The sequence below is a fragment of the Strigops habroptila genome, chromosome 2 (genome assembly GCF_004027225.2).
Source record: "Strigops habroptila isolate Jane chromosome 2, bStrHab1.2.pri, whole genome shotgun sequence".
In the NCBI taxonomy this organism is placed as follows: domain Eukaryota; kingdom Metazoa; phylum Chordata; class Aves; order Psittaciformes; family Psittacidae; genus Strigops; species Strigops habroptila.
In genome coordinates this window covers 102492747-102515249 of record NC_044278.2, presented here as the reverse complement: position 1 = coordinate 102515249, position 22503 = coordinate 102492747, and the positions used below count along the sequence as shown (strand labels likewise).

Genomic DNA, 22503 nt, shown 5'->3' with positions numbered 1-22503 from the left:
GAATAATAATAATAAAAAAAAAAAAATAAAAATCAGTAATTCAAAGTGTTTGTTTAATGAGAGCCGAGCTCAGACCAGTTTCTCTTCTGAACAGAAGCTCAAAAGCATTTATGATTTGAAATTTATTTCCAGAGACTAACAAACATACTCCAGAGCTAATCCCCAACAGAAATTTCTTATTTTGCACACAGACAGAAACAAACCCACGATATCATGTAATTAAAAAAGGAATTAAATGAAGCTCAGAAGTACTTAATAGTGGATTTCTACAGAAGTAAACAATCAGTTCTCTGCATTAGGAACACAGTCAGAAAAGTCACAAGGGACTGTCAGATTTGTCACTACCACGGCTCCAGCAACTGCTTTCTCAGCTAGTTGACCAAGGACTGATATTCCGACATGAGCAATGACAATTTAAAAGTATGCCTTGTTAAAGTTGAAAAGACACGAGGTTTTAAGTTTCTGAACCACGTTTTCAGGGATAAGAGCTAAAAAAACAGGGAAAAACCCAGAGAGCCTGGGTCAGAGCAGCGAGGACTGGAGTTAACATTTCGAAATAGCTGCCAAGTAACTACACAGGGCTCAGAGACATTTTACAGGCAGCTCCGCGTTGCTCTGGCGCAGCTGTAAGACACACAACGTGAAACCAGCTCCTGCAGCAGGGGTTCGCTCGCAGCTGTTCCCCTGCCTCCCCCACTCGCGGTAACCTGACTCCAGCGCAGGCAGCGGCTCCGTTAACCGAGCTGCCCGGCAGCAGCGGAGGTGCGCTCGGGGACTCGGGGCACAGCCGCCTGTGGAGCAGCCCCACAGCTCGCGTTCGCCGCGGCTCCGGGCGCAGCCCCCGCTCACCGCCGGCGGGCAGGGACCCGCTCGCAGCCGCGCCCGCTCTCCCCCGCGGAGACCGGCTGGAAGCCCCGCTCTCCCCGCGCAGGGCCGCTCCCGTCGGAGCTCCGGGGCAGGGACGCTGCTCACGCCCCTCAGCCCCGGCTCCTCTCCCGTACTTGCTGCCCCTACAGGACTGCCGCAGCCGGTGGCCACAGCAGGCCCAGCCCCGCCACCTCCGCGGGGAGTCCCCGGCGCCGCGGCCGAGGAGGAGCGGGGGTGCGGCCGCCGCCGGCCGAAGGGAGGGCGGCTGAGCCGCCCGGCGCCGTGGCGGGGCAGGGAAGTTACTCACCGCCGCCGGCTCCGCACTACGCTCTCCTTAGCCGCCGCCGCGCCCCTCAGCCGAGCCGGCCGTGCCCGCCCGCTCCGCACGGCGGGAGGCAAACTCCGGGCAGCACTTGGCAGAGCGCGTCTCCACCGGGCCGGCCCGGTGCTCCCGCCCCTTGCCCTGGGCAGCGGCGCAGCCGAAGTGACAGCCACGCTCCGCCACTCCGGCGGCAGCCCGGGGCGCGGGGCCGGGCGGCGGGGCGCGCCGCAGCCTATGGGAGCGGAGTCGGGGCGGGCCGCGGCGGAGCCCCGGGCCGGGGTGTCCCCGCCACTCGCCTGATCGCAGCTCGCCGCGAGGGGCGGGGCCGGGGCGGAGGAGGGGTCGGCGGGGGAACTGCCCCGCACGGAGACATGTCCCCATCCGCCCGAGCCCTGCAACCTCGCTGGGGGCAAACCCCGGGGGGCTCCGCCGCTGACAGGAGGCGCAGCCTCACTCCCGCCTCCCCGGGGAGCTGCCGCCGAGCCCGCTCCCGCCCGCCTCCACTCAGACATGGACGAGCGAGCGGTGACCGAGCCACGCCGCCTTCCCCGGTGCGGGGTCCGCAGCGCTCCTGCCGCCGGGGCGGAGGTACATGGTGCGTCCAGCCGGCATGCAGCGGCGCGGGCAGGAGCCCACTGGGCCGGCTGTCGACACCGCTCTTCCCTCGCAGGGGGCCGGGCGCGACCGCCTGTGGCCGCAGGTACCCGGTGGGTGTGGCGGCGGCCCGGCTCGCCCCGCCCCGGCTCCTCCCCGCCGGGGTCCTCACCGTCCTCTGCGCCTGCCCCCGCCGCTCTGGGCCGTGAACGGGGAATGGCGCCGGCCTTCGTCTAAGGAGCCGGGCCGCAGCGGGGAGAGCGAACGCCAACATGGATGAGGACCCAGATCTGGAGAGGTGAGAGGCGAGCGGTGGCGGTGTGGACGGCTGAGCGGCTGCCGGGGCTCACGGCCTCGGTGGGGTCTCTCCGCCGAACAAGGCCCGGCGTCATTTCCTGCCCAGCAGGGCCCAGGCAGCGCTGGGGTGGAGCGGGCCCCGGGCTCCGCGGAGTGGGACGCGGGCTGCGGGGCCCAGCGCTGCTCCCTGGCAGCGGCTGTGGGACGGCCCCTCCCGGCTCCAGGCCCCGACTCTCGAGGCGGGAGGCGGCCAGTGGTCCATGGCGGGGAGGGGACCCCGAGCTCGGCCTTGCTCTGCCCGGCACCGCCGCGGCCCCGGGGTAACAGTGCGTGCGCCTCTGGAGCCGGGCTGCTCCGAGTCCTCGGGTCAAAACCTTAGAGCTCTCGCTGAGAGAGGTGCGGTAGAAAATTAACCAAATTTTCCTGCATCATGGGGAAATCCATTATCAAAACCAACTGTTCTTGTGAGGCATGCATGTACCTTTGAGAAACAAGCTTGAAAAGGTTTAGCTAGCTCATCTCTCATCGGTTACCATTTGGTGATACTTGGTAAAATAAAATTAAAAAAACCCCAAACTTATTTTCATACAAATTTCAAGTTTCAGTGCTGGAGATCTGCCAGTTGGCTAATGATTAAAATTGCTCTGTGCCTTGTATGGAATAATACAAAATATTTGGCAGTTATTTTGTGGAAAATAATAAAATAAAGTTGCTTTCTACTTTGTGTTTTTTTGGGATGAGAAGGTGCATCTCTCTGTGCATACTGAGTTACGGTGTTCTCAAGCAAACACTTAGAGTTTAAATTCAGATTTCTACATTTGGATACTCAGTCACAGTAGGCCTCTTACTTTTGCTTAAAGGAATAGACTTTAGGTGTTTATATCACAAATTTTGGGGGTAATAATCCTATTTGTAGTTATTGGAAATACTTTTTTCTTTTTTTTTGCAAGCTTGTTTATAACTGCATTTTTATTATGGATGTTTAAAAAAACCTGTTACAGTGACATGATGACCAGAAGCTTTCTGAACTGTTCTCCTCATGGTTCTCTCCCTTAACTTTAAAGAAACCCTGTCTGAGAGTGCTCACAGAAAATAACTTCTCTCTGCTTGTATCTGTCAAGTATTTTAAATGAGCCAAAAGCGATAGCACTGGGGTGGTGGAAGGGCTAGAGTGCATAATGCTTTCTAAGAGGCCTTTAATTCTTAGTAAGCTACTTGTGCTCTCAGATCATCACTTTAATAATTAAATCTTCTTTCTATATATGCATGAATGTTATTTTTACTAGTGGCATGCCACATTTAAACCTTTTTCATTCATAGCAAGTTGAAACCATGTCACTGTTCTTCCATGCTGTCTGTGTTCTGGCTGCTGTGGCCATGCTTAGGACTTGGGGTCCCCTGGGAAGTTCAGGGCATAGCTGCTCACTCATGGTAGCTGCCTGCTCCAGTCTTGTTCTGGTGCTCTCCTTCCCAGGAACCAGATTCAAAGTTTTATTCTGCCTCCTAGCTTCAATCGGAGTTGGGATTTGCTATTCCTTTGCTGTGGCAGCATGGTAGATAGGCTGAAGCTCAGTATTACTTACTGAGTGGTACACAGTAGAGTTTAGCTGTCTGATGTCTTCAATCCATGCTACCATCCACCTTTGTATGCATTTAATTGGCTCTGAATGCATAATAAGTACAATACTTCATGATTATCACTTTCTAGCCTTGATCCACCTATCACAGGATGAGGCTTTGAGCAACCTGGTCTAGTGGAAGGTGTCCCTGCCTGTGGCAGGGGGTTGGAACTGGGTGAGCTTTAAGGTCCCTTCCAACCTAAACCATTCTATGATCAGTTATGTTTTCATACCCTCACCTTTCATAACAGCTCACTTTGCTAGTAGAACCCTGAATTCAGCTCATGCTATATGCATGTAGATGTCATGCTTGGGTATTTCTTACTCCAAATATGCTTCCCTGTACAGTCTTCAAGAGTCTAATGTAGACCTTTTTTATCCTTTGGTTTTACAGACATTACTCCTTAGTTTCCTGTTCAATGGCCTGTGGACTGTACTCTCCTGTGAGTAGTACAGCGATGGTAGTTAAGGTTTATAATTTTTAGGCTTTTTATAATATGGCTTTAGCATACAAATAATGGCATTTCTCTTCTCCAGCCACAGTGTTAACTATTTTAGGTATATTTTTAGTGTGTTATTTTCCAAAAAAATGAGTTTATTTGGAATATTTTCAGTAGTCTGTCTCTGAATTTATGCTTGCCTTGCATGCACAGGTCTTAAATAACAGGTGTATGGGTTTTATTTAATTCACCATGGAGGGAAAAAGGAGTGTAACTATTTTCGTGCATGTTTTCTCAGGTCTGAAGTGAATTTTCTGCCCCAGCATCCTGGCAGTGATCTGTTAAGACAAATAAGTCTTATTTTTTTGTTATTATCTAAGGAGAGGTCTCTTCATCTTGCTTGTTCTATTTTGTCCTTACTGGCACATTTTCCTGCTGTTATTTTTCAGTTTTACTGTGTCTGACTCTTGCTTGACCTTGCGTTTGATGTTTTCCTCACTTTAAGAGGAAGTGAGAGTTGCTACCAGAGCTGAATACTAACTCACAAGTTAGCATGTGACTGTTGCATAGTCTGGATTTTAAAACTCTATAAGCTGTAAATACCACAGGTGTGTAAAATAGTAATATTTGCTACATTCTGCTGACTTACTTCCTCTCTTCCATTTCACCCTTTGTTGGAAGTATGAACTGATTTGTTTTCCTGTGAACTTACTGGTATATCAGTGAAGACCCAGAGTCTTGAGACACAGTGTGATTCTAAGAAAATTCTAGGCTAAATTATGTTAATACATAATTAATGATATTGTGAAGATAGTACCCAAGAATGAGTAGGGGGAAAAAAGAGATTACAATCAGCTACTAGGAACTGTTTAGTTTGTTTCCCCTGCAAGCAAGTGCATGTCGTTTTCCTAATTTATTTCAACTAAATATCCATTGGGATATTACAGAGGTCATAATTTATATCCCTATCTAAAAAATAAAATAAAATAAAATTCTTTCTTCCCTCTCTCCTCCCTAAATTGTCATGGTGGTTCTGTGTGTTTGAAGCCAGCAAATATGTCATTTCTCTGTGAATATAAAAGAAGTAGCTTTGCTACACTATGTGTCTAAATCCTTCCATAATCCATTCTGTCTTTCAATAGCTGTAAATATTTCACAACCTTGGATACCATACCTTATTAGAAGTATCTACCAAGCTTGTTTGGAGCACCATTTACTTGGAATTCAGTATTTCCTAAGGGAGTGCTACTCTGAATCACAAGGAATGCTGTAATTCTGTAACAAGAGAACTGTAGCTGAGAATCTATAGTCTAATATTTTTGCTGCATGGGCATCCCAATTACGCTTTTCAGCAAGCAAACTTTGTGCCTTGGAAACTTTAATTGATAGTTCTTACTATTGTTTTTAACGGTTAAAATCCAAGTTTCAGGATTTGGTATGCCATTCTTTCCCTTATTCACGGCAAAAAAAAAGTGCTCTGCAAGCTAAAATCCGTGTCTGAAATGGAGTGGTATGTTCACTACTCAAGCTGGTCAGAATATCAGCACAGAAATGTGCTGCAAATAGCATTCATGGAACTGACAAATAGAATGTTAAAGTAGGTAGGAAACCTGATCGGCAGAGAATAAGAGCATTCACATACCCAATGTGGTGTGTCTTTGCCCTTGAACAAATGTCAGGAAGTTTGTGGCATATTTGTCTCTTTTTTTCGATTCTTGCTCTTAATATTGTGGCTTAGGCTTTATTCCTGACACTCCTTTTCATCAGCTTTCTTAGTAAGTGTGAGCAGATAGGCCAAATCAGCTCACAGGAGTTAATTATAGATAACACTGGCCTTCATTACCATTCCTTTATTGTGGAAGGCGGTATTTGCAGTCCTTTACTTGACTGAAGGTCTTGATATTAATTATTCAGATGTAATCAGAATACCAACACCACTTCTATTTCCAGTCCCATGCATGGTTAAAAAGAAGTTGTGTAGTCAGCATAAAACTACTTTAAGAGAACTGATTAGAAAACCCTGCTATTTTCCTTCCTGGGCTTGCAGCTTCCTGTCAGGACCTAGAGTGCCTCAGGAGGTAGGTTTAAGTGTGATTTTGGGGATTGCAGTAGCCGAGCAGCCTGGCCTTTGAATTGAATAGTAACAGTATAGACTGCAAGCGGTTATTAATGCTATGAAGGTCTTTCATGAAAATATGTTTAATAAAGATGTCCCTTCTCTGACTTTGGGAGGTGTTGAATATGAATGCTGCCCTCCTACTCCACTCTGTGTACTTCCGTAGCCAATTGTGTGCTGTGAAACAATTCCAGTAGATACAATTTCATTAGAGTTCTCATCAGAATCTTTAACAAGAAGATGGCATGGGTGGAGATGGAAGCGTTTATTAGGTTATGTGCTGAAAGCTCCCAGGCGCATCCAACAGAGGAGAAGGACTTTTTACAAGGGCGTGTAGGGATAGAACAAGGGGAATGGCTTGAAACTGAAAGGTGGTAGATTTATGTTAGATATTAGGAAGAAATTCCTTACTGTGAGGGTGGTGAGGCACTGGCACAGGTTGCCCAGAGATGCTGTGGCTGCCCCATCCCTGGCAGTGTTCAAGGCCAGGCTGGATGGGGCTTGGAGCATACCCAGTCTAGTGGAAGATGTCCCTGCCTGTGGCAGGGGAGTTACAACTAAGTGGTCTTCAAGAACCCTTCCAACTCAAACCATTCTATGATGACTAAAGAAAGACCATGGTGGATGGGGGAGCCCAGATAGTGCCCAGCCCTGATTTCTCCCAAACCCATCCCAAGAGCCACCAGCCTGTCAGATGTCCATCTTCACGAGCCCAGAGGAGCACAGGGCACAATGGCAGGTGGAAACCCACAGCAAGGACCAGGAGGAATGAGCAACATCTCTGGGCCCCTCCCAAGCTGGTTGCAGGAGACAGCCTCAGCTTCCAGGCGTGGCACCCATCAACATGAGTCAATGTTGAAGCGTCTTTAGGACTTAAGGGTGTTGCTGCCTAGGGTTGTGTGACGCATTATGGGATGTGTGAGAACAGCATTTTGAGGTTGCTTGTGGCTTATTATGGGATGTGCAGGGGAGGAACCAAAGGTGGGAAAAGGGGTAGGTTCAGGTGACTTGTGGAGAAGCAACAGTGGGAAAATAGAGGAATAAAGGAATAGTAAGGTCTAGTCATTTGTGAATAGGCTGCTGATTGGTACACTTGTCTCTAGCTGTGCCCTGTGCCTGATCAGCACAGTCTGTCCCGTCCTTCTGTTAAATTCCTTTCCAACTCTTTCTTGGGTGAGGGACTCCCTTTGCGGGGAGAGGGTGTACATCTCGGTGCTAGCATCTGGAGTCAAACCATGGGTCACGGGGACAGTGTGTCTATGGTGCCCGCAACTGGAATAAGTGCAGGTCTGGATGCCAGCAGTTGGGCTGGGCTGGAGGGCTGAGTGCCAGCAACCAGGGGCACTTCATGGAATCAGTAAAACCAAGTGCCAGCCACTGGAGTGTCAATGGGGACCTATTTATCTGTGCTGCAGTACCGGAGCAAATGTGGGTATGGCTGGTGAGAGGGTGAATAAGGTGGGAGCTGGGAGGTGAGTGTATATCTCTAAGAGCAAGACCGTGGTAGGAGCTAGTTGGTGGAGGCACTGGGGAGTCTTGGCCAGCTGCTGGAGAGACTTGTAGGGTCAGGGGGTCTCCAGGGATGAGACACATGTATGTGCCTGTGTGTCCCTACAGGCAAGACTGTAGTGGGGTTGGATTCTGGGGGACTAGGGTGTCCCAGCCAGCTTTCTGTGTCAGCCTGTACCAGCAACAGAGTTGGGCTGAAACCTCAGATATTATACCCAGCCAAAGAGAAGAGCAGGGTGAAGCTTTTGGTGTGAGTGCTCTGATCAGCGTGACCAGTGGTATATGCATGTGGTGTGTGCCTTTGCCTGCTGGGAGTAGATTTTCAGCCTTACTGCTGGTCGGACCTGGACATGGAGCTGTGGCTGCCCCGCCTCTCAGCTGTCAGATCCAGCATGATATGTCTTCATGTCTTCTGCTAACAGAGTGGTCTATAATTACAAGCATTGGGTAGTCTCTGTAATGACATGGTGTTTTCATTGCCTGTAACTGTATCAGACATAACTCTTTATTACCAATTACTCATTTTTCAGTCTATCTATTTGATCTTTTGGGGGAAAAAAAAAATGCTGAAGCTCTTTCCCTGAGTGAGGAATAGAAAATACCTCCAGTATTGCCTGACTTTGGAGCCTTTAACATTCTCCTGTTCTTTGGGCACATGCATTTGTGATGCAGGTTGTTAGGATTTATGTAACAGGAGCTTCACCTGTAACCTTAGAATATAGAGGAAAAAGTCTAATCCCTCCAAAATGTAAATAGGTCTTGGGACCATGCTCTGGAAGATAAAAATACCACAGGTTATACCTTTGTGTTACTGTAATTCTGCGGCTATGCTTGACTGCTCAAAAAGGATTGCCACAGCAAGTTTTAAGTAGTACTTGCTGTAAAAGATGCCAGAATGATGACAGTGTTCTTAAATATGCCCCTGAGCCTAATTTTCCTTCCTATCAGTCCCATGGTCTTTGGGTGGCTTTCATGTGAAAGCTGCGTGCTGCATTCCCTTTGCTCATGCTGCCGCTCTTGGAGTTGAAGCTGGCAGCCACAGGACTGTTTGTATTATAACCAAGCTGTAAAAATGAAGAGAACAAGAATGCGGAGTCCCAAGAGACCTCTAAAAGCAAACGTGAAAACCTTGTTTGCATAGCTTTTAAGCTTCTGGCTCACTTGTATAGAGGGTATAAGTTCAGTGAGTGGAAACACATTCTTTCAAAGAGGATCTGAGCTTGTTTTTTCATTTGTCTGTGCAAGTCGAAAGGGCTTTGTAAAGGTGCAGTGAGTAAGAGTGATGTTGAAAGACCAATATTAGGAAACAGTGTTTGATTACAAAGGAGGGTGTCGACTTATGAGGCTACTAAGATGGATGCCAAGTCAGTCTGATTTTTGATACAACCAGAGAAAAAAAAGTCTCAGATACTTAATGTCTTATAATTCCTTTCTAAGTTAATAGAATTGGTGTCACCATATTAATTTATTGCAATGTTTCCTCTAAAACCGAATCTTAGCTGTTTAAAAATGTATGTGTGTTTTATTAGTGCTTTGTAGCTCAGACGTTTTGGTTTATGATTTTAATTATAAAATAATGACAGGTTTTATAATATTAATGAGAAGCTTTTAATCTCCCTCCTAGTCAGGTTTCTCAAAACAGAATCACCAAGTTTGGCAACTGTGGTGAGTAAAAGTCAGACACTCTTTTTCCCCTTTCCTCCTCTTCATCTGACATTGCTGTTTGAAGGCTCAGGACAAGCTTTTATAAAGCCACGTATTTCTGCTGTCATCACTGTAAACAAGCTCAGGCTGCTCAGGTAGCAAATTCTGGAGAAAAATTAAATTATGCCATGATTTCATGGAAGCCTGTGCATGTAACATCTCCCAAGTTCCAGTGGTAGAGCCTGTGTTTCCTACCCTTTCTTTCTTGAGGACTAGCTGTCCCACACAGCCCACTGCTCTTACCTGGGAAGGCAGGAGTAGCTGGTGAGGTTGCTGATACTGAACTTAGGATCTAGATGCAGGAAACTCAGGCAGGTGACAGCTTACTGGGCAGGTACTCTGTTTCCGTGAATGGCTGTGATGTGACTGGATATACAACATGCCCTCACAGTCTGATGTATGCTTAAAAAGGGTTTGAGGTACCCCAAGCCCAGGTGCTACTGAGATCGTACTAAGAATCTTACATAAGAGAGAGACTTCTGTGAGGAACCTTACACCAGTGTGCCATTAATAGACATTAATGCACAGTGCAGAGACAAGCAATACTGCAAATTTTGGTGTGTTTCTCTACTATCATTTCTGTGGAAGTCTTGAACACTTTCCTTTGCAAAGCCCTTCAAATGCAAACTCTCAAAGGGAAGTTATGACGTATTTGCATATCTGTCTAGCACAGATCTAAGCTTTTGCTAGAAGGGGTGGTTTGTAAACTTTATATATCAATATATATATATTCCTTGATCAACTTACTAGAAGTTGATCAAAGATTATTTATGTGTTGTTTGAGAGCTTGTGACTGATTTGGGAGGCTTGCTTAAGAGTCTTTAGCTAAAGCTTGATGGAAATAACTATAGAGTGAGGAAGCAGTTCAGTAATAGCTGGTGGTAAGTATAAAATATGAAAACCATATTCAAGTAGAACTGCAGAGTTACGCTAGAAAAAGTGTATACCTTGGTGTACACTTACACCCATTTAGCCCTAATTTGTTTTCTGTTGCCAGGGATAAACGAAGTGTGCCCAAAAGCAATACAGACAGAAGAAACAGTGAGTCTGTGTTTAAAAAATGTCACCACCATATCCTAATGAATGAATCCACGATTGCAAATGGGAAAGGAGCCTGTCAAGGCTTATGTTAAGACCATAACAAGCTGAAGAAGGTTAGATCTAGACTGACAGATGCAGGCTGCTGTGTAACTGAAGAACACTTTCTCATTAGCTACTGAAGGAAATTCTATACTGCTTATTTTCATTCCCTGTTATGCGCATGCAATGTATGCATTTAAAGCTAAGACCTCTTGTGTTTTCTTTGTAGACTTTAATAACCTAAATGGTAATAAACCACCCTGCTAGATGTTTAGAGCTCAGCATTAACTTGTTAGATCTTCACATGAACCTGCAATACAAATTGCTTGCTTTGCTTCTCACACCTGCTTCTGCTGTTACATGACTCTTGACTTCTCTAGTCTCAATTTTGGCTTGACAACAAAATTGATACTTGGGCTTTTCTTAAGCTGTGGCAACACCCCAAGATCCTGCTATGCTGATAATACCGTAACATAATGGGACATGGCTTCCTTGAAGATTAAGTTGAAGTCTGGCAGTTACATTTTTCCACAGTCTACACACACACTTGTACTATCAGTATGATGACTGTGTTGCTCATGTAGTCCAAATGCCAGCAGCCATTCTGGCACAACATAGCAGGGAGATCTAAACAATAAATACCCTCTTTATTACCTCCTCCCTTCAGTTCCTCAAGCCTTCAGTCTTAATACTGGGTATTATGACCAGGTGTATAGCTTTCCTTTTCTGTCTTGCAGTTATTTTTGGTTGACATATATAGTTGCTTACAGTTAACTAACCAAATTGTTAGTTTATGCGTTCAATTTATATAATAAATGGTTCACATTATCCATTCATTGGTTTTCCCATTAACTTCAAGCACGTACTGTAGAGTAGTTGAAATTAATTTGTAAAGAGAACTGAAAGACTGGTATTGCAGGAGTTCTCTATAATTTGCATAATTTACACTCTGATCACTTTTTATGTGAGCATAGTTACTTAATTGCTATAGTGCTAGCATGGCCAGTTTGTTTTAGAAGGTGCTGAAAATGTAAAGGTTGGTTGTTTTGGATAGTGGTGGATCATAGTCGCAGTGGTGGGCTCTTATCTTCCACTTTTCCGTAAAGCTAGTGCAGTCTGACAACTGGTAGTTGCAGTGATTTTATTATCATCTGACTGCTTGCTGTTCTACTGGTGGTGGTGAGCTGTGCTCAATATAGGCCTGCTATGGTTGAGGGACTTCAGGAAAAACCTGAGGGAAGTGACAGCAGGGAAGAGCATTCCTGAGGTGAAGTGGTAGGGACTTGCTTTTCAGTGTAGTACATCAGTTTTATACACTTTATTTCTGCTCTTCAATTAGTATTGCAACTGTTGTATTTGCAACAGTTTTTAATTGCTTGTAATATGTCATAACATTTCTTTTAATCTTAGTGCATAGGAATGTGAATTATCTTAACAAAAAAATCAAGATTATTTTGGTAGCTTCTTTATTGCTTAATTCATGACAGTGAAGCAGCTTTCCACTTTATTTACATAAGTGCATAAGTGGCAAGTTCTTGTGTTCTGCAAGTGGTGACTTTTTTTTCGCCTTGTGTTTAGGAAGGCTGTGGAAGAGTTACTTAAAGAAGCAAAACGTGGGAGAACCAGAGCTGAGACAATGGGAGCTATGGGTTGGTAAGTTGTGCCAAGAGGAAATGAATGCTATGACCAATGCCAGAATAAGTCTTACATTTAACGTGTGACAGAAGTCTCTTTCCTTTAATGTGCTTCATGTTTAAATAATTTGTCTTCATCCAGGTATTAATTTGTCTGGGCAAAAATTTGAGTCCAGATAAGAAGGAAGTTCGAGTAAATTCTGCCTGCGTTAAATTACTTGACTGAATGTGTTTGAAGTCAAAGCAACTGGAAAACTGGGAATAGCTTCTATAATAGCTTCTGTGATAGCATTGATGGAATTGTGATGGTTGGATTGGAACCTTGTGAGTTTTGAAAATACCGAGTAGCTTCAGTGTGCATGTACATGCTGGCCACATGTTACTAGGTTAGATTCTGTTTAAGTTAAAGGAATTTTAGCCTGAATTCACAGCCTGACAAAGAAATCTAAACCCTTAATACAATGAAAAAAAGAAATGATCCTCTAGCAGAGAATCCACCTGTAAATTGCAGCAAAAAATGAACTCAAAATATAATCCAATAACCCAGGGGCTAATTTGTGTAGCCAGTCGGAAAAGAATCACAGTATTTAAATCTTACGTGAAATTCAGTATTAATTCTTCAGTGCAGTATTTCAGTTTTTACCTCTGGATTATCATGGAATGTAATGCATGTAATAGTAATTAAAGAAGTAATAACATGCTGAGAATGGTCATTCATCTTAAAATAATTTATATAACTTTGATAAGAAACTATTGGACCTAGGGATGTCCGTGCAAGTAATGCACCAGTTGACTATATTAAACTCATTTGTAGATAAGGTTTGGCTTTCTCCACCAACCTGAGATAACCCCGCACTGTTAACGAAGTTCTCAGCTGGTTTCTTAGTTATGTTTGTTTTAGTAGCTCTGAAGACAACAAAATAGTGTCCTGCTGAAAAAAGTGAATCCTTTGTTTTCTAAACAAATTTTGGGGTGTTTTTGTATATTTTACCCAGTATTTCTGCTAGGGTTTATACCCTTTATGTTAAAGTACTTCGACTGGTTTAATTCCCCAGGGTGGCTATAGCTATACTGACACAGCGTTCTTTTGCCCTGTCAGCTTTGCCAAATGGCCAGGTAAACCAGTGCAGAGAATTAGCACTGTGAAGTGTTGCATGCATCCGGTTACTATGAATTTGCAAGTTAATTCCAGGTATGGAGACTAAAGATTTCTACTGGGAAATAACCAAATGTCCCTGTGCAACTTTGCTGCCCCTTGTGCAATCTGGAATACCTGCCAGGAGTATGTATGGGCTTCTATTCCTGGCTTTGGCTACTTGTTATTCCTTGTCTGTAAAAGAGTAATGGTCAGCTTGGGGTAGCAAACATGCAGTTTGCTAAAGCCTGATGCCCAAGACCTGCCAGAGGAGGGGATAGATAAGGGTGACCTATTCTTCAGAACAGCTGCAGATTCCACTAGAATGAAATAATGTCTGGCTATGCCAGGCTTGTGTTAAAGGTGGAGGAGAGGATAGTTAAGAAGGCTTCAGGCAGAGGAAGACAGTTGACGTAAGGGTTGGTGTGGTGGTATCCTAAACTGAAACTGTTGAAGTAAGGATCCTTGTAACTGCAGAGGAACATGAGGATAGCCATACTGGGTGAAACAGAGGATCCCTCTCTGCAGTGCCTTGTCTCCTTCAGTAGTCGATACCCAGTGCCTAGGAATTGCAGCAAGAAAACTACAGTAAGGTAGCAGTACTTCCTCAAGGTACAATTCCAGCTTCGGGCAGTCTGCAGCTCAGGATATCCTGCACTCAGATGGTGGGGATTTTTTTATATGATGCTCCTCCAGGGAGCTTTTCCTCCCTAAATTTATCCTTAGACTGGTAGTAATCCCATTTGTCACGGATCTGCTGCCATAGAGTTTGGCATAGGCTAGCGTACAGCTGGTGTATGTGGCCATAGGTCATCACCAACTTGTCTAAAAGCACAGACTTAACAGGTAAATCGCAAAACCTTCCTTCCTTGCCAAACTCAAAATGCTTACAGGTGTGTTTCGTGAGGACTTCTGGGATTTCCTCAGCCCTTTGTCAGAGGAGTCCTGGAGAAGAGATGCACAAACCCTGGAGACATCTAGTGTAAGGCCATCAGTCCTGCATTGATACTGGATAGTTGAAGCAACTCGGCCTGTGAAGAAAAGATTTGTTCTGCCACCTGTCTTTGGGTAAGGAGAAGCAGAGGCTGCTACTGCTCGTACTTCTCTGATTCCAGTTTATGTTGCTCTCCAGCAGCTGTTGAATACTGGGAAATACATTTCTGGAGTCAGTGGCATTTGACAGGAATTGGTTAAAGGGTGGTATGAGGGGAGGTGGCATTCCTGGGGGGGATCTATATTGTGCATACCATTACAAAGGAGTAGTGTCTCCTGGTGGGTGCTGATGGCAGCAAAACCCTAGTCAGCAAGCCTCTGAACACTGTTTTGGGACTGCTTTCAAGTTCAAGACACTGCTCTGTTGCCATCCAGAGTGATTAGCTCTCCATAGCTCAAGTGCACTGTTTGAAGAAGGTTCCCCAAGCACACCTACCTAACTTTTTGCTGGGTCCTCATGTGAGATGGATAGTCAGCTGCTGTATAAGCGTAAACCGCAAGCATCAAGCTAGCATAGCTGACAGGTGCAGGAAAAATGTACCAAGCAGTCATCCTGTAGCCCACAGCCTCTGACACAAAGACTCAACCTTGAAATATGGGCCAGTGTTGCTAGTATTTCTTCCAGTTTGGGCTTGTTTTACTAGTGTTACATTGTCTTATAAGTGCTGTAGATGACAAGGGTAGGTGCTGCAACCTGTAGGGGTTAGATGTTGGTAGAAGAAAGGCTTGTCCCAAACAGGGAGGTTGGTGGTGATCGCAGGAAAGAGCTTATGCAGGAGGGGAAGTTATCTGAGACTCTCTGGCCATGGAGCAACTGTCAGTATTGAAGTCTGAGTTGGTTAAGAATCTTGTCTTTCTGGCCACCATGCTATCAGGACTGCCCACGTTGGTAGTATCTAGGTCCTGGGCAAATTAATCCAAGAAATACTGGGTATTCTCATTTGCGGGTTTCGCATTATTGACTCTTGAGTGTTGACTTGTTCCTTGGATGTCCTCAAGATTCTTGCTCTCAGCACTGCAGTATTTCTAGTTCCTGCAGTGCTCCTTTTGTATGTACTCTGGCCATAGTGATTCTCATTGGAGATCTCCTACATCCTTATGATATCTGCATGACGTAGATTTTGCTGCTGGTGTATCTGGTTCAAGCATTAGTGGAACTAATCACAAACAAGAAAAGGTGTAAGAGAAGAGGATGAGAGGATTCTCTTCTGAAGGTGTCTTCATGCCAGAAATATTGAGCAAAAGAGAGCAGAATCTGTGGCTGAGTCTCAGTGATGCTGCTGTGATGCTAGAACTGCTGGGATGAGAAAAGACATGAGAACAGCTGTCTGGAAGTTAACATTTGAAGGGCCAGCTGGATCCAGGTGGGAAGTTGTGGACAAATAGTGTAAAAACACTTGAAATGGTTAGATAAATTTATCCTTCATTCATCAGATAGTATTGGGCACAGATGAAATAAAGCTAAAGGATATTTGGGGTTTTCTATTTTTGTGTCTAGGTAAAATGAAGCTAAAAGCTCAGCTTTCTTTAAGTGGTTTTGTTGGTCCTATGTACGTAATTTATAAGCTTCCCCATAACAGTGGAGTTAGGTCCTGTTTTAAGGGGTTGTTCTGCTTTAATTGAAAAAGGCAGTTGAAATGCCACAAAAGCTATTTTGTGGAAAAGTTCTAGAGGCTTTTTTAGTTGTTATTTTTCCTCCAGTGTACAGGTCTGATCTTCAAAGATGCTGGTAGCAAGAAAGTGAAGGCTGAACTGAATGCAGTCTTCTTGGCTTACTTGAAAAGCTTACCTAAAATAAGATATGGAAAACAGGATATTTTGGGATGGTTTGTTCAGCTCTCCATTGAAAGAACGGATGAAACTACAAAAAGAAGATAAACTGTGGAAGCATTAAATTATTTTTAACTCTATTTCTTGTAAAGCAATCCTACAATTGCTTTCATTCCTATAGATAGCTTTCTGTTCAATACCAAATCTGTTTGTTAGAGGTAGTACAGAATGCAAAATAATGAAGATTTGCATTGTGTTTTAAGGGCACTGAACTGCAAAATGCTGTGTTGCATCTTGTCTTTGAATGGGTGTTGCATGACTGTGCAGAAACACTGCAGTGTGGTTCCCCTACATCGCTTTCATTTGAATGTAAAGAGGAGGAGAAACAGGGTACAGACAGAGATTGCAAGTAAATGTGTTAAAATCTTGTGATCAGAGCACAAGTTCCCATCCAAAGTCCTGCCAGTTGTATCTAGCTACCAAGACCGTACATAAAAGCTTGCAGTGTCCCTCCAGGCATCCTGTTTTATGAGATCCCTTGTGAAGGGGTAACAGCCTAGATAAGTTGGTTTGGCAAAACAACTCCTAGGTGCCTGGTTTTTTTCTTTTGCCTTAAGTCACTCTTCTGTTAAGTACTGTATCTTCCCTGGAAAGATGTGATTTACTGTGTATGCTGAGGCTGGCTGTGCCAATCCTGTCTGATACGTCCAGTTACTCAGCAGAGAAAAAGACTGGCGCATGGCATTCTGGTTTCTTAAACGGTGTCAGCATGTTTCACTGTTAAGAGCTTGCATAGTACACTTCTGTGCTGAACTGCAGTGCTGTACTCGATGACAAGTCTTGGCTGGAAATTCTGTATTATTGCACAGAAGTTGGCTTAAAATATCAAAAGTAGAGTTAAGATTTGACCTATGTTGGCAATAATGAATTTAATCTCTTTTTCTTGCTCAAAATGTGGTATTGGCTCTTTGTCATTGCACAGTGGAGAGATTTTTGGGTGTGTGGTACTTGCCTGTAGAGGGGGACAGGGTTCTGTGGGTAAGAATAGCTTGGTTTACCTTATTGGAGCATGCAAAGCAACAAACAAACCCTTACATTGAGTGAATACAGTGCTACAGAACTGGAGTCTGTTTTTGCAGACCAGACTGCTCAAGAATGGCAGGTTGCATGCTTGCTTTGGTTCCTCCTGCAGCCCTGCTTCAGGCATGCTTCAGTTTGGAACTGTAATGTTCTTTTAACATGTTTGGGTTTGTTGTCTTTTTTTTTGTTTGTTTGTTTGATTGTTTAATAAAAGCTTTAAAATCTGATCTGTGGCACTGTTTACTAGTTAGCAGTATCACGCTCCACCTTGCATAGGCTCAGCTTGCCTCCCAGCCCTTCAAAACTTACACTGAGGGCAAAGCTGTCATTGAATTGAGTGTTGCAGAATCAGACCTACAGCAAGCCAAAGGCTTGTCTTCAGGGAGGTCAGTTTTCTCACTATTAGAAATGCTGTCAAAGATATCAGTGGATTAATACCATTCACTTTTAATCTTCACAGCTCCATGTATGCCATGGATATATGTAAAGATTATGGGCTTTTGTGCATGTGTAATGTAGCATGTGCTATGCATCTTGTTTCCTGTAAGAGTTAAAGGCAGAATTTGCTTTGTTAAAGTTTGAGGTCACTAAAATCAAGGACTAATAATTCTCTTCAGTGCCATAACTTACTGCTGCTCTGTGAAAGCCCGGTGGCTCACTTTTGTCGCTGTAGGATGGTGAACTAATGACATCTTTTAGCTGACGCTGAAGCCCTGCATTTCTCATCAGTTTTCATTCTTAATATAACTCAGGCAGCACTCATAGTGCCAGAAAGAAATAAATACTTCAGCAAGGTGAATTTATTTAGGGCAGATTGTCTCATTCTGGTGCTATATATTTAGTGCTTAATCAATGCATTAGCTCTTAAGAAAAAGCAAGAGGAAGGGGACAAATGCGAAATAGTTTTTTGCCTGGATGCAGCCTAGAGAAGGCTGCCCTCCTTGGTAGGAAATGTTGAGATACAACAGTTCAATGTTGGTGTAAGACATATGGAGGACTTAAATGTTGGCTGTTCTGTGGTATGCCTTGAGTGTAACCTGGGCCATGGCATGTTCAGCACCATGTTCATAGGTGATGTAGCTTGAAATAGAAAGCCTGTTATACTGACATATGTTAGTCTTGTATTTTCACTCAGTGATACAGTTAATGGATAAACACTGTCTCCCAAATTTACAAAACAGCTATACTAGATGCGGATCTAGAAATTCTTTAATGGTTGGGGTTTTGTTTTGTTTTGTTTTTTAACTAGGATTGGAGCAAACCAGTGTAGATTTATATGCAGAAAGCTTAGAAGACTCTAGCTGTGCTGTGGAAATGTGTCAGGACATACTTAGCGAAAATAAGATACTGTGGCTGCTTAATGTATACTTCTAAAATTACTCTCATGATTGTTCTAGTCCTAAATCCTTAAAGAACTTATCAGTGATACTTAGTAGGCAGACCTGAAGCAAAATCCCACTGTAAATGCCATGTCAGTTAAAAGTCATGAAGTATGTGAAATAATCAGATGTGATCTTTGTTACACTTTTCTTCTTGGTCCGATACCTCTGATTATTCAGAGGTGTCAAAGGTTTTTAAACGATCATGGTATAGTTTCTACACTTGAACAGAATATTCAGGTAGAATAGATGATCCTAACGTTGTGGTGTTAGGATTCATTGACTCCATAGTGGATCCAGTAAGTGGCACTGTGATCTGAAACTGCTCTGCTTTTTTAGAGTAATCTGTAACTTCTCCAAAACTCAAAAGTGTTCTGAAGACAAACACCACGGTGCTTCCCACCAAAAACAAAGTCTTCAGAGTGACTTCTGCTTAATGCAGGAATATCTTCAAACTTGTTTTTTCTCATTCCATTCTTTAAGAGATTGTGAATTTGGAATAATTACAGCGGATACCAACAAGATAAATGAAATATACAATACTTGTTTGCTGGAAATAGATGATAAACTATGTGCAAAAGCTGGAAACATTGGAAAATAGTTGGCTAAGTATCTTTTCTGTGTAAGCAAAAGAAAGAAAACATTTGGTGGTTGCCAGATACAAGTTAAAATTTGTATGCCTTATATATATGTTTTATTGCTACAGCTGTTTGGGTTCTTAATGCAAGTATATCTTTTACTTTCTGAATATCTCAATTTGTTAGATAATGCTGACTTTAGTAGATTATGTTCTTATAAACCATTCCAATTTGACTTAGAATATGATACTAAATATTTGATTCCTGAATATCTAAGTTAAGCACCATCAACCTTAAAATATATCGCTGTCCTCTGCTTCCCCCTGCACACACTACCTTGTGAAATTCATGTGGATTTTACTGTGTTGAAGTAGAATAATTTTCATTCTATAAAGGGTAAGATAAAAGGAGAATGGAGACTACCTTGAGCATATCTTTCTGTACTGAGAGTTTACACTAGGTGGCATGCAAGGAAAGCCAAAAGCACGAACCTGTCTTAAAAATATTGAAGTTAAAATCTCAGACTTGTTTCATGATCGTTTTATCTTGTCTTGATCACTTTTAAATGTCTTTACAGGTTGAAATGTCCTCTTGCTGGTACAAATAAAAGATTTCTTATTAATACCATCAAAAATACATTACCATCTCAAAAAGAACAAGACCAAGAACGTGAGCAAAAGGAAGACAGTAAAGAGCCTGAGCCAAACAAAAGCAGGAGAGAAGAAAAACCAAAGAAACGCAGAATTCACCCCTACACACCCAGCTTTCAGTCCAGAAGGAGAGTCAGCTACTCTCCTCCAAGGCACCAAAACAGGAACCAGCACACAAAGGATAAGCACGAAAAGCGATCAAGCAAGCGATGAGGAGAGTGATGAATATGTGTTGTTAGAAGCCAGGAATATCATTAAGTGTCAGACTGCAGGGATGTGTCAGTTTTTCAGGAAAAGATGCTGTTCAAAATTGCATTTTGAACCGAGATGTTTGTGTGAGAAGTAACCTTGAGGTAGCTTTAGAAAACTTCCTTGAGATCTGTAAGAGAAAAGCAAAGTGCAGCATAAATCTTTCGATTGTTTTAGAGCAGACATTCCTTTCCCTTTGCTTCATTCCTCTTTCCCCTTCTGACTAAGCTTAGGGTCTTGGTGATGGAGCATGATACGTGTGTCACTGTCTGATACAACTCATTTAGTCATGTCACCCTTTGGAAATAAATTTAAAGTGAGCAGAAATCTATTTATTGTGCACAGCTGGCAGAACTTCTTTGCTGCTAACCAATGAAGAAGTTTTGCCTGTTTGAGTTAGTTTAGTTTTACATAATCTAGAAGAAGGGAGAGCTGGTCAGTGCCTGGCAAAGCACATGGATTTTGTATAGAATATAAGAATTTGCTTTCTGTAGTACAAAAAGAACAAATTTAAAATGGGCAATGCTTGTTTTGCTTTCCAGAGGAACTACCACGAAATACTGATTTGCTTGTTATTGTATATTCACAAACCTGTCAAAGATAGTAAACCTTACCAATAAAAAGCCATAACTGCAATAATTCTCTGTTTAGACTTCCCTCTGTAAGGAAATAGTTTGAACAGTCTGTTGTCATGGTGCTTTCAAAACAAACCTTGAAGTCAAAATTATCATGTTCTCTGTTCACTGCTAGAAGTTTCCAAGTAAATGTGTAATACTAGAAGTGCAGAGGTGATACTTAAAAACAGTCAAATGCTCACGTTCCAAGCCTGTGTGACAATTCTGTAGTGGTACAGTTCTTAAACTTGTGACTTGGAGCACATATAATACACATCAGCGTATTCTATGTCTCACTTCTGTTTGTGTTCCAATAACAAACTTCCATGTGAAATATTTTGTATTTCAGTATTCTCAAAAGCAGTTGTTTTGAACATAGGTTTCCGGTTTTAAGTGTATGGACAATAAAAGTGAAAATGTTCATTAAAAGTGCTTTGTGGAATTAATGCTTTTAATGGGTTTCTTCACTGAAATGGGCTGCCTCTGAGGGAAAGGAGGACCTGCGCTTCGTGGTCCTTCAGTGCTGTGTCAGGGCAAGAGTGCCACCTATAGGCTTGTCGCTTCTTGCTGTACTTTCTGTCTCTTGGAAAGATCACGTTAGCTAGGAGACGGGGAGACCAAAGTGGAGATCTGCTGGGGCTGGATTTTGATGCGTGAGCTGGGAATTACTCTTCTGAGTAACGGGAAGGTAATTAAAGTGGTGCTGAGCCCACCAGTGGCTGCCAGGGTCAGCATATCCAACAAAGTGGGATATTTTTACAGTTCCGTGAGGAGTTATGGACAGTTCCTCTATTCCCCTGCAGGAACCATAGCACTAGAATAGAAGTCCCAGCTGTTCAGAAATTTCCAACGATTTAATTGTGATCAATGAAAAAGTAGTACCTTTGGAGAATGTGGGACTATCTTTGGTTTAAATAAACAGATGTTGTTTGTAGTCCTTATTTTCCTGGACACTGGTTGTGTTCCTAATAATCCTTTTTGGAAGGACAGCACTATAATAGTGGCTGGGCTCTGCTGCAGTAGCAGGATAGATGTGGCTTTGCAGCAGAGTTCATCTCACCATTGGTCAGGATCAGGACTGGAGGTATTCCACAACAAATCCCCATGAATTCTTGCTGGTTTGGCTTGTGATAATACAATGTCCTGAGGGCTTTCCACACTCAGGCCTTCAAACACCCCTTTAGGGGTAAGTGCTGCTGTTGATTCTACATTGATTTGAGTCAGGCTTTCAGATAGGGAAAGTGAGTAGAGTACGCTTTCAACATTAGTCTGCATGGCTGCTAGAGAGATCCTAGAATTGCTTAACTAGAGGATCTGACATGACCTAAACCAGATAGCCGGAGAAAGCCTGTCTTAATTAGTGGTGGTAGTAGTGGTTCAGATCTAATTCTGCTTTTTTCTGACTTCGAGAACATATGTGAATTCCTTATCTTACATTGATTGATTCTGTATTTTACAAGTGTACATAATAAAAACAACCCGCTGCTCATTAACTGTTCTTAAGGCAAATGTTCACCTGCTGATCACTATTTTTAATTAAAAAATGGGTGCATAAATCCAGGTTTGCGTTACGTCTGCAGTTGTTCATACTGTGCAGCACCAGCATCACGTTTATAAGGTATCTTACAGATAGGGGTTAAACCCTGAAACTAAAGCTTGAACGTGACTTTTCAAAATGTTTTTGCCTGCTGTGACTCTGAACACTTGTTACTTGTTAAGGTGCCTAGTCGTTAAAGTAAATAAAGGCATAAATAGTGTGTTCTTGGTCTCAGGTTCCCATAGTAGTGCATTGCAACCTAGTTACTCACATTGGGGGGGATGCACCTTATGTTAATGTTGCTGCAATGATACTTCAAAGGTGTTTCTTGTTTAT

The 22503-nt window shown here is 43.4% G+C and overlaps 2 protein-coding genes across 5 annotated transcripts in view; one reads left to right on the top strand and one right to left on the bottom strand.

Moving 5' to 3' along the window:
• The window catches only part of LNX2 (ligand of numb-protein X 2), a 54934-nt gene extending 53539 nt beyond the window's left edge, over positions 1 to 1395 (bottom strand). The window contains exon 1 of the mRNA XM_030476438.1: positions 1175 to 1395. The gene's annotated coding sequence lies outside the window, so the exon portion shown is untranslated. The remainder of the gene's footprint in view (positions 1 to 1174) is intronic.
• Positions 1396 to 1917: 522 nt separating this feature from the next.
• Positions 1918 to 21059, top strand: POLR1D (RNA polymerase I and III subunit D). Of its 4 annotated transcripts, XR_003990057.1 has the most exons (4): positions 1918 to 2081; positions 12127 to 12201; positions 14211 to 14385; positions 19695 to 21059. XR_003990057.1 is itself a non-coding variant. In XM_030476468.1 (3 exons), the coding sequence occupies exons 2-3, from the start codon at positions 12185 to 12187 to the stop codon at positions 19978 to 19980; spliced, it is 303 nt and encodes a 100-aa protein (XP_030332328.1). In that variant the 5' UTR covers positions 1935 to 2081; positions 12131 to 12184; the 3' UTR covers positions 19981 to 21059. The 4 variants fall into 4 exon arrangements, 3 of the variants coding, with proteins under 3 accessions (XP_030332328.1, XP_030332327.1, XP_030332326.1); XM_030476468.1 differs by lacking the exon at positions 14211 to 14385 and having other exon boundaries at positions 1935 to 2081; positions 12131 to 12201; XM_030476467.1 differs by lacking the exon at positions 14211 to 14385 and having other exon boundaries at positions 1935 to 2081.
• Positions 21060 to 22503: the final 1444 nt, after the last annotated feature.

Coding starts and splice junctions, on each gene's coding strand:
- POLR1D (XM_030476466.1), top strand. CDS start 2,511: ATGGGGAAATCCATTATCAAAACCAACTGTTCTTGTGAGGCATGCAT. Junction 2,558..12,126: donor TGTTCTTGTGAGGCATGCAT/GTACCTTTGAGA, acceptor CCTTGTGTTTAG/GAAGGCTGTGGAAGAGTTAC. Junction 12,202..19,694: donor ACAATGGGAGCTATGGGTTG/GTAAGTTGTGCC, acceptor ATGTCTTTACAG/GTTGAAATGTCCTCTTGCTG.